We start from the raw sequence: 11,884 nt of genomic DNA, 5'->3' as shown, positions 1-11,884 counted from the left end.
CAGTCTGTTTACAGTGTGCCTGAGTGAGTAAAGTAAATTCTGAGAGGAAACAAACAACAGGTAGGTAATCCAGAATCCTGAAGTCTACTTTTTTATGACAAAACACAAGCTGATAAATAAAAATATAGTTTAATGCACAGTAATAGCTTACATTTCTGATATGTAATCTGAAATAGTCTTAAATTCAAAAAGCCCAAGTGGAGTGAGATATGTGGTGGGAGATGAGAGGAACCACCAAAACTGGTCCAAAATGGGCCTCACTATTGCTAAGGCTGGTCCTGTCTCTAACTTAAAACTGTTGATTTCAGATGGGCTTCAGCAATATGCAGACTATGAGAAGTCTTCTTTGTTGCTTTCTACATTTATTTTAAAATGACAACAGCACTAGAAGGCTAAAATGATTAATCTTTCTTTCATATAGCCTTAAGAAGAAAACAATGATTTAATATTTCTGAAACAAATATTTATGCATTTTCTCAGTCCACTTGAAACCATTATTACATGGGTTGAATGATGTATGATGTTAAACAGTAAAGTTTTAATTAGCATTCACTTTCTAGACCTAGTAAGTTATATATATCAGAAAGGTCTTGAATCCGTATAAGGCCTGACAGGTTTTTATTTGTTCCTGCTGAATATTTTAACCTTGTGACACGATGAGGCTTTTGATATCTCAGCTTTGCAGTTAATCGAAGCACTGAGGGTGACATCAAAGTGCTGTTTTTTTAGCTGAGTATATTATAAGATGACCTTTATCTTTCACCTTTATTTTTCACATCCAAAGATTTCTTGCCATATTATCAAAGCAAAAAAGCAAACGGTTAGAATGAGGTAACACAAACTAAAAAAATAAAATTACTTGTGACCTTGAGTAAACACAGGTAACATTCTAATGTATTCATGAGGTATCTTTCTGATTACCTGCATATGGAACATCAAAGGAAAATGAAGTGTCCTTAATGCAGAGGAGGTTACGACAACATACACTGAAAATGTTCTGATCCTGAAAAAAAATTGTTACATTAAACAAGCTTATGTAATTATATATGCATTTGATTGTGGTTTTGGTTGTACTTTGACTCATTAAGTTAACCCCCATCTGGAAAAAAGATATTGTATGGGATTCTGAAAGGGTTAACATGATGAAGAATTCTTATCTCCAATGTTTTTCAGATCATGCTAAGCCTTTCTGATTCATAGGTAACTCTACCACTGAGATTTTCCCCTTGCGGGGGCCTCAGCACAGGTATGGTCTCACAGGTGTAATATCATGCTAAAGTAGTAGTCCAGGAGACTAGCCAGAGTCATTCAAACTGAATAAAATTTAACTCTAGGAAGGAAAAGTAAATGCCTTTAAAAGATGGTAGACATCATTCACTATTATGGGAATTCTGACAATGTGGGTAAATCCAATAACATTTTGGGGTTAGCCTGAAGGGAGTTCAGTTTCTTTATGTGTGCAGATATGTTTGTGTGTGTATGTGTGTGTGTGTGTGTGTGTGTGTGTGTGTGTGTGTGTGTGTGTGTGTGTGTGTGTGTGTGTGTGCGCGAGTGTGTCTTCTTGTGTAGTTGCAGTATGATAATTACGGGATGCTGAGACTGGATATGCATTGCATGATGTATTATGTATATGGGTGTATAGGTGAGATTTTCCATGAGTGTAAGCAAGTGTAAAGGATCTTGTTTATGGATGGATGGGTGTGTGTGAGGATGTGATCATACTAGAACTGAATATACATATGTGTGTGGGAGGGCATCTTTCCAACACAACGAATGATTTGCTAAGCTAAACTCTATCATTCTCAGGTCTCAGACTGCAGTACCTGATTCAGCAATATGTTAATGAACAATTAATGAGATCTTTCTTCTTGTGGCAGTTCCATGTCTCTGAACTGGCAATTTCTCTAATTTCATCCGAATTGACCAACCTTCATTTGGCAGTTAGTTTGAATTGTCAATGATTCTCTGAATCACAGTGAAAAGTGATTTTTTTATTTCTTTCCTTTTTTGAAGGAGGCAAGCCTCACTGCAGCCTCCATGTAGTTTTTTATTTTTCTCCCATATGCACTCAACGTATAAATGCCTGTTCTTCGGCTTCCTAGTTTTGAAGAGGGAAACATCTTTCAAAAGAAAAGAATCGCTACTAGCCAGCACTTGGAATCCCCACAGGCAGTAATTTAATATGAAAAACAACAATCAAGAAGATCATCTTCATAAAGCTAAACTGGACCAGCTGATACTACATCCAGGTTAAACTGGTTGAAGAGTAGGGAAATACTTTTATTTATCCAAGGTCTATAACATATTTTGGTCATACTGTTTTCACTCAACTAAATATTACCAATTGCTGTATACAAAGGTTATAAGCACTGAGTTTTGTATCTGGCTTCCACTCAGTTGTGTATTATAGAAAACATAAAAAAGCAAACCTTTTGAGAAATTGCACCTCTTTTTTTCCCTGTAAATTACTTGTAACAAAAAGAAAGACATTCTGTAGTAAGAATGAAGCTGTTTATTTTCTTCAGCATGGAAATAGTGAGGAAGTCACACAGGAGATGCCAGTTTTAATGCATTTCAGGTCAGATAAGGATACAGACCAGCATCGCTACCATTCCAACTGGACCATTAATCAGTAATCATGTGAAATATCAGGAAGTGAATGTTGCATGCAGCTCGTCTTAGCTATTACTGTGGTCTCTAAAGAACAAAGTGAGAGTCATACTGGTAGATTATACAGTTTGTATTTTTATAACTGACAGACCTAACATTGAAGTGTGAATCTGAAATATCCTAATTCTTGCTTTCCACATTTAGAAGTCTGGTGTTTTGCAAATAAATTATTTCAGAAATTATTCTGAAGGTAATACATTACATTTTAGCCTATCTGCTGCCACAGGTGAAGTACTTCTCTTACTTTCTCTATAAATATGACTTTGTCTAATGCATATCTTTCTTAATTGTTGAGAAGTTTTGAACTGTTTTGCAAAAGTAAACTTTGGAAATATACAAGACAGCTTTTTCTCATGTTGTACATGAACCAGCATTATCTTAATGCAATAACAAGTAGCATTTTGCTTACAGTGCTTCAAAAATATGGAGTTTTTAATAATAAAGATGAAGAAAGCATATCATCTCTGTTATTTTTGCAGATGAAGTCAATTGCTTTAGTATATGGCAATACCAAATTTGATTCAGATGCAACCTTAGATAAACTATTATTACAGTGTTCCACAGATTTCTGTATTTTGCATGCTTTATGTGATACAATCTTTTCATTGGCTGTAGTACACTTTACATTGTAACTGCCGCAAAGGCTAGGTCATAGCAAAAAATAATCCCTCTTAATTAAACTGCAGCCTTTATTAGACTGTATAGCAACTCGTTCAATTTATCAGTCCTGCATCATTTAATCAGGTACTCCACCAGCCAGTCAATAAATACATTATGGCACTTCAAAAGGACTGAGTGGTCAATATACATTGCACAAAGCTAATTGTTTTGAAGGTACAGTGAGTTATGTTCTTTAACATGTCATTTTAGGTTCCATTACATGTACCCATGATGCTTTCCAGTGCACGGAGTCATATGCTTGTGTCCCGAGAAAATTTCTTTGTGATGCAGAGAGAGACTGTCCAAATGGAAGTGATGAACTCTCTACAGCTGGTTGTGGTAAATATGATTTTATTATGGATCATTTCACTGAAATGGAGATTTGATTTTTATCAACATTTCTTTGAATAATGCAAAACTTAATGTGCATTGTACGTAACTGTCATTTACAATTCACAACCTTGCAATAGAGTTAATAGGTAAATACCTGTTTTCTGACTACCTGCGATTGCATTATTATTTCATATTTACATTATATTTTTTGTGAATGGAGGGTCCATATAAAAAAAATGCTTATTCATGCTAGCATCTATTTTTTTTATAATGACAACAGATATTTGCAAAACTGATTGACATTGTAAGACATCATGGTGGATAGCTGCAGACAAGCAGACCCAGCAATTACCCATAAGCCATTTGTACTTAAAATAGCAAACAGGCAAAATAGAGAAGTGGCTTTTCAGCGAATTCTTTCCCTGGGAAAGAAGTCGCTTGGCTGCTTCGATAGTTTGCTATGTTTTGAACTGTAGTGTGGTCTCAGAGTGCGGTCTCAGAGATTCCCTTATCCGGTATGGCTCCCGAACGTAAATGTGCAATAGTTACTGACCATAGGGTTAGGGTGCGGGTTAAGGTAAGTGCATATATAGTAATAAATTTAGCGTACACCTTAGGGTTACAAGTACGGTTTAGTTAAGTGTATATATGTTTGCATTTTTGGGGGGTAGAAGTATGGTTAAGTTAGGTGGATAAATGTTTTAAACTGTTTCCTTTTTTATTTTGGGTTAGAAGTGGGCTTAAGGTAGGTGTATATGTGTTGTAACTGTTTACTTTTTTTTTTTTTTTTTTTGGAACAACAATTTCTTTCCCTATGAAATAAATCACTGTTCTGAGCTGTCGGTATTTTCAGCTTTCAGTGAAATAGGGTCGATCAATCATCATTCACTGTTTTCAGCGTTCAATGATCTGATATAGACCCCATATAATAAATAGGAAAAAGAAGCAATTTATAATCTGATCTATGGTACAACCAACCCTATTTGCATATGTACTTAATTAAAAAAAATGCATACATACATACATATATATAGATATAGATTTATACAGTGAGGCAATCCTTATAATTGTTGAACATGTATATAAAAAGTAGGTATCATCAGTTTGTTAACATAATGCAGCATATCGCCTTGTACATTCCTCTTTATATGTTCCTCTCTGTCAGTAGGCAATACTTACTTTCTTTTGTCATATGTTACATATTTGTAAGGCAGTTGGTATCCAGGATGTGATGTATCTCAGCATGAACTCATTTGCCACCTTTGATTTAGTCACATATTCAAGCTTGTTAGAGGTGATCTCATTTTATAAATTTCCTTATATTAGTGCCTTTTAAGTAATGCCAAAATACTTGCTTAGTTAATTAATTTATTTATTGTCATTCATACATTCAAAGAGGCAGATATAAATAATATGTACTTCGAGAAAATGAGGAAAAACTCATATTCTCTAACATTTCACCTTCAGATTTGCTTATGTCTTAAAGCAAATGTATTTATTAAAGTATGGTGACAGATCTGTCTTATCAATCTGTTCTGTTCTATCATTCTTTGTTTTACTGCTTGTGGTTCATGAATGCACATATCACATTGCTCCCTGGCATTCATTCCTTTATCCATCATATAAATCAACTTTTAGTTGCAGTTTCACAAATGTAAAATATCAAATGTCATTTTAAATCTCACATATCAATCAATGTATTTTTGTTTCCTGCATATCTGGATACACTTCCTAGATGTCACAGCATGTTTATTTATGTATTTATTTATTTCCAGTTTGATAACCGGGGAAGTCCACTGGGCCCAAATGCCCGTTTTCAGTGGAGGCCCGGGGAGAAAAGCTCCATGATAATACATTACACACAAAAACACAGCAGAACAGATCTAAACTAATACACACAAAAACACACTCTGTTCTAATAGCATAATACTTTAACAATTTCCAAACAAGAATGAGGTGCATTGGGCACTATACATAAGAAAAAGATATATTAGTGCAACTGTGAATGTTAGTAAAGTAGGAAAGGAAAGGAAATTATAGATAGAGTTTGAAAGCAAGAGCAGGGATGCATGGGAGAAACGAATAAGAAGCAAAGAAATTAAAGGAGAGGTGTCAGAAGAGGATAGAAAAAGAACAGATAACTAATCTTCAAATTGTGGTTGAGTCCAGGAGACCACCTTAAGAAAAAGTCAAAAGATTTAAGGTGAGAGTAAGCATAGCACTTGAAGGAAAATAAAGGGTTTATTCAGGGAGGAAGGAGGAGATAATGAAGAAGAGAGGTGAGCTAGGGAGAGAGTCAGAAGAAGGGGAACCTAGGGGGAGGGATGGAACTAGGATAAATTGAGATCTAGGTAGGAAGTATACAATTACATTTCCAATTTTGGAAAAGGTGAGAATGAAGAAGGGATTTAAAGTGTTCATAGTTTGTAGTGGCTCTTAGAAGGGAAGGAAGTGAGTTCCATTTTTTTGCTGTAGTATAGGAAAGTAGGAGTTGGCCAGGGGGTCGTTTGGGTTTGTAAACTGAAATAAGATTTTGGTGGCTAGATCTTAGGGGCCTTGGAGGATTGTATATGGTGAAGGTATTAGATAATGCTGGGCAAGCAGTGGGTTTAACAATTTATGAGCATATACTATATTGTTTGTCTCATGTTTATACTTCTCAGGATCAGAGCATTAAAAATTATAGCTCTAGCTTTATGAAAAAAAAATAGCAAAGTGGTAGGAAAGAAAGCGTGCTCCTATATTAGTTTTAAAGGTTTTGAGGTACTAAACCCCATTACAAAATGTGCAAACAAGTAATGGTTTATGAAGAAAATGACTAAGTCTAAGAAGGAACAAGAAATCATTGCAGAAAACACAGAGAAACTGGAACACTGACATGATATAATACATTTAATTGGAAAAGTAGGTTTTGCATTTATTCAAGCTTTCGGGTTAGCAAATGAGAGATATGCATATCGGTTCTTTTAATAATGTACTCATTTCCATTGTTATTAATTTGACACATTCTATCCATTCCCCTATCATTTTATTTTCATTTTCTCTCAAGGGATTTTGATACCCTGTAGTATATTATTAAACCTTTTTTAACATGCAGAAAATAAATAAATAAATTGGAAATTTGTTCCCAAAAATATAACTCTTTGTAGGTCTTTAAAATTTTAAAGGAAAAAAAAGCACTGTTCCTAGGGTAACACATATGCAAATGTACAAAGCAATCTGGATGTAATCAAACTACAGTAATTACAACTGTAGACACCACAGTTTTTTTTTTCAAAGGTATTCAGGTGTGAGTTGTATTAGGCAGATTTGCATTAAATTTGGTGATGTTGTTATAACTGTTCACTGTCCCAATTCTCTCAGTCACCATCTCTGCATATATATATTACACTGCCTTTCAATACTCCAAAACTTCATCATATAACCATCACACTTAGAGTTCATAGGTTCATTGGTGTGTAACAGACTAATGACCATTACTGCCTTTATAAGCCTAGCCATGCATCCCAAATCTCTTACAAGTTCTGGTACCCTTGATAACTGTAAGCAGGGTCTTGGGAAATTAAATATTTAGAATAAAGGGCCTGGGAGATAAACCATTTACAGACTGCCTGTGTCCATATGAGACATAGGTGCCAAACCAGGGATGAATTTCCTGATCCATAGGTTATAGAGGAATTCCGATTACATAGATGGTGAGCTTGATCCAGAGAAGGGGTAGTCTCTGGGATACATACCTGTCTCTCCTGCAGGACCTGTTTGCACCATAGGCAAGGCTAAAGGCTTTAGAATGGGTAATTCTGGTGCTGTTTGTATTGCACATGTGCAGGAGGTTCATCAGGGTGGAGTCTGGCAATGCCTTTTATGCCAGGCATGGATATCCCCAAGACAGACTGTAGAAAGCAGAAAACAGAGATAGAGCTTTGAGATGGTTTTCACAGGACATGTTACTTATGCTCTGTATTCTTTTAGTGAGAAACCACTACGGATGTTCTAATTGTTGGAAGTGCTTGGTTAGGTACAAAGCAAATGGGGGTATTGCACTCAATGATAGGTCTGTTGAATATTGAATATAGTAGAACAATGACCTTCTTAGACCTAGATGTCATACCTTTGTGTATAAGTTGTGCAGCATAGAATGATTTCCTCAGGACTATAGACACATGATGGTCAAGGGTTAGATTACTGTCTATGTGTGTCCCCAAGTGCCTGACTATTGGGTCAGCAACCCTTATGGGTGAGTTGTCACTATGATAGCTACCAGAGATGGATGACTTCTCAAAGGATATATTATGAATTTCTTAGTTTTAGTACATTGCTCTGGCACACATTATTTGTCTGTGTCAGCCCTTTCTGGAGAGCATTTGTGTCAGTTGAAAATACTAGAACTGCTACTGATTGGAAATTGTTTACAAATTTGGTCAGCCAGAGGCCCTTGATATTGGCCTTGATTTCAGAGAAGCAATTGTCAAAATGAAATAGTCACAGAACTGATCCCTGAGGGACTCTGTTTGTGTGCGGCCTCTTTGTAGAGGTGGACTCCCCAATTCTAACTTCCTGAGTCCTGTCTGTGAGTCAGCTGGCTAGCCATCAGGTGTCATAAGGGCTTATATCTAACCTCTCAAGTTTATCAACAATGCTCAAGTGGAGTATTATTTCAAATGCTTCGACCAGGTCAAAGTGCACAGTGTGAACCATTTACTCTCATTCATTGCTTTGGTGACCTTCTCAAGGAAGTCCACCAGGCTGAGTAGGTATGACCTGCCCTTGATGAAAATAAATTTGATTGGGGCCAGTGTATGTAGGTTTCCTAGGTCATTCTTGATCATTTCCATGATAACGTTTTCTTTGGTTTTGCATAGGAGACTAGTGCGATTTATGGGTCTGTTATTCCCATTTTCTGCAGATGACCCTCCTTTGTGCAGAGGGATGATGGTTGGTGTTCTTCATTCATGAGGCATGAAGCCTGTTTGAAGGCTATGGTTAAAAAGTGACCCCAGAGAGCCTGATAGGTCATGTTTTATGCTCTTTAGAATATATGGTTGGATATTGTTTGTGTCCATTCATGCAGTGTTCTTGTCCTTAGGGTGAGCATTGAGGACCTGTTCCCTAATGATAGTAAGGGGAGTTATATTTGATGGTATTTCCTGAGGGGAGGTTGAGGGAGGAGAGAGGGGTAAAGTTAGAGTTGAATTTCTGGTAATTCTTTGTTTCTTTATTCTTGTTAGGTCTTTTCATTACATTTGCAATGTTTGTTAAAATTAAACTTTCTAACTGATCAACTACCTTCTATAGCACTGTTGAAGAAGTAATAATTTTCACAAGTTGTTTTTCACTTGTAATAGCAAGTGCTGGTTTCTCAGTTCTACATTTGTGATTTCTAGGGCCCAAAACCACTTGTGATGAAAATTCATTTCAATGCCATAACAAAATCTGTATTCCAAAGCAATACGTATGTGATCATGATGATGACTGCGGCGATGGATCAGATGAGTCACCAGAATGTGGCAAGTATATAAGCATGATTTCAATTCTAAACAGTTATTAGTATTTATAAATGCATATCATTAGCATAATGTAAGTAAAGTCGACTGTGCCTGACAAGGTTTCTCTAAAATATAATAAAATTATTGATTTATTACAGAAAGTATATTATTATTATTTTATATGTTTAATTATTTATTTATTCATTCATTCATTTATTTATTTTAAACAACTTAATATTTGTGTGGCCGCAAAAAGAAGAGTTCATTATCATGAAATAATGTTTATATTGAAATTATGAATACAAAATATTGTAAATGCACTGTGCTATCTTATTCACACGTATAATCTTTACTTCAGTGCACTTTATGTTTATAAAACTTGATGCAAGAAAGAAACTATATTGCTACTCTTCAAACAGGTGAAAACAAAACACTCAGATTCATTCATTTATCATATAAGAGAGAACACCACTGTAATACTATACAGAAAACAAAATGCTTACTGACTGATCAAGAACTCATTTCTTGCTAAATAATCTACAAACTGTTAAATGATAGCTTCAAGTTCTGCCCACTTTTTAAAAATTCACTATCAAACAGATGCTTCGGCCTAACCTGAGAAGTAAAGACAAGCTATAGCTGCAAAGACCCTATATACCATGACAACAGCCGAAAGAGCCCTCTACAAAACTATTCCCCCAGCATGGAATATACCACTAGGTGAAATGCAAAAACCTAGCAAACTAACTCTTTTGAAAACTCTAAAGAACATACTTCACTATCAAATATAAGTGAAATTGTTATTGGGAATCAGGCTATCTACTAAAAGCACAAAGTGCAAATGCATTGATACTTAAGAGACAGTTATGCAACCAGTGTAATTATGTAAATAACAGCACTAACACCCTTGTGCATAATGTAGCAAACTGGGTAAATAACATTAATGTAAAATAGCAACTGTAGGAAGTTACGGAACTGTACATCCTTGTACAAAATGTAGTGATTTGTGTAAATATTCATGCTAAAACCCCTTTGTAGCAATTTTTGAAAAATAAATGTTGGTTATAATTTAACCTCAGTATAAGTGTTGGTTTCAAATGTTAATAAGAAGGCAATCTATATGCAAATGCCATTTTGAAAATTTTTTTACTGACTTTTGGCCAGGGTCATGGCTGAAAATGGTCTTTGTATCTGATCAATTACCAGTTCATAGGTTCATAGGTTCATAGTTTCATAGGTAGGTACTAGGCTGGGGCCTATGTAAGCCTAGCCAACAAGGTTTCCTGGCTTACGCCACCCAAGAAAGTTATTTTCCTGTGCCACTGTCGAGCAGAGACACAGAAGTGATCCTGGGGTGTATTTCCTATTTCCCATCCACTCATCAAGATTTTTCTTAGAGTGCTAATGAAAAACTTTGCTTGACATAGATGGGTAGCCTGTTCCAGAGTATGGGAAGTCTCTGGGACAGGAATCTATCCCTCCAGCATGTCCTGTTTATTGTGGTGACAAGGTTTAGGTCACTAGAGCATGTAGCTCAAAGGGATTAGGATTTCTTTAGGTGTGGCATGTCCAACAGCTCTGGGTTTGACATAGCTTTATATGTTAGGCAGAGATCACCTTGGAGTAGGCGATATGCTATGGAGTAAAGCTGGAGTTTTTTGAGGCAGTCAATGTAGGGCATTTGTTTGAGGCCAGTAATCATCTTTGTGAGGTACTTCTGTGGCCTTTCCAACTGCTGCAGATGTCTGGTGAGGTACATTCCAAAAGGGGCATTGTACTCTATAATGGGTCTAATGAGTGTCAAGTAGAAGGGAACAATGACCTCTTTTTTCCTGGATGAGAACCCTTTTATGATGAGGTGTGCCATGTAGAAGGACTTCCTGACTACTGTGGTGATGTGACTATCAAAGGAGAGACTACTGTCCACCTGGGTCCCAAGGTCACTTATCATGCATTCGGTGTTAAGTAGATTGCTGCCTGTGTGGTAGTTCATGGGTAAAGAGTTTGTACCAAAGGGGATTACACTGCACTTTTTGGCATTGAGCTTGAGGCCATGGCTCAGACACCAGGCATCTGTCTCAGCGAGGCCCTTCTGTAGGATGTCCACATCATTTGGGAACTTGACTATGTCTCCTAGTTTGCAGTCATCTGCGAACTTCATTAGCCAGAAGCCTTCTGTGTTAGCCTATACTTCAGAGAAGTAGATACCAAACAGGAGAGGTCACAGGACGGAACCCTGTGGTACTCCACTTGTCATCAGTTAACAGCATTAAGTACATGCATACATCACAGACACTCTAAAGCAAACTCTATGGATGTTTATTAAGATAAATGCTTTCACCAAGTGTAAACAATGGACTTCATCAGATCTGATGAATTCCACTGTTTACTTCTGGGTGAAAGCGCTTATCTTAATAACCTTCTGTACTTTTTGCTTTAGAGTCTGCGGTTTGTGCAGTTTGAGACTTTACTTTCCACAGTTCAGACTTGTTTGGGTTATACATGCATACATATATATGTATGTAAATAAATATTTGCTCACACACACGCACACACACACACACACACACACACACACACACACACACACACACACACACACACACACACTAACTGAAACATTTGCCATTTGCGTCTTTTAAATTTCACAAAGGAAATCTTCCACATTACTTGCCTCAAACGTTATGTTTCGGTATGGAGTATGAAAATACTGGTCAAGCAAAAATATCAGTGTA

At 36.4% G+C, this 11,884-nt stretch overlaps 1 protein-coding gene across 1 annotated transcript in view; it reads left to right on the top strand.

Moving 5' to 3' along the window:
* Window positions 1-11,884, top strand: part of LRP1B (LDL receptor related protein 1B) — a gene marked incomplete at its 5' end in the record, with an annotated part of 5,941,474 nt that overhangs the window by 3,783,385 nt on the left and 2,146,205 nt on the right. Inside the window, 2 exons of the mRNA XM_044073672.1 lie at window positions 3,541-3,669; window positions 9,048-9,170. Coding sequence (XP_043929607.1) covers window positions 3,541-3,669; window positions 9,048-9,170 — 252 coding nt within the window. The remainder of the gene's footprint in view (window positions 1-3,540; window positions 3,670-9,047; window positions 9,171-11,884) is intronic.

The sequence above is a fragment of the Protopterus annectens genome, chromosome 6.part0 (assembly GCF_019279795.1).
Source record: "Protopterus annectens isolate FY-2018-M chromosome 6.part0, PAN1.0, whole genome shotgun sequence".
NCBI classification, from domain to species: domain Eukaryota; kingdom Metazoa; phylum Chordata; order Ceratodontiformes; family Protopteridae; genus Protopterus; species Protopterus annectens.
This window is presented reverse-complemented; position numbering and strand designations above follow the sequence as displayed.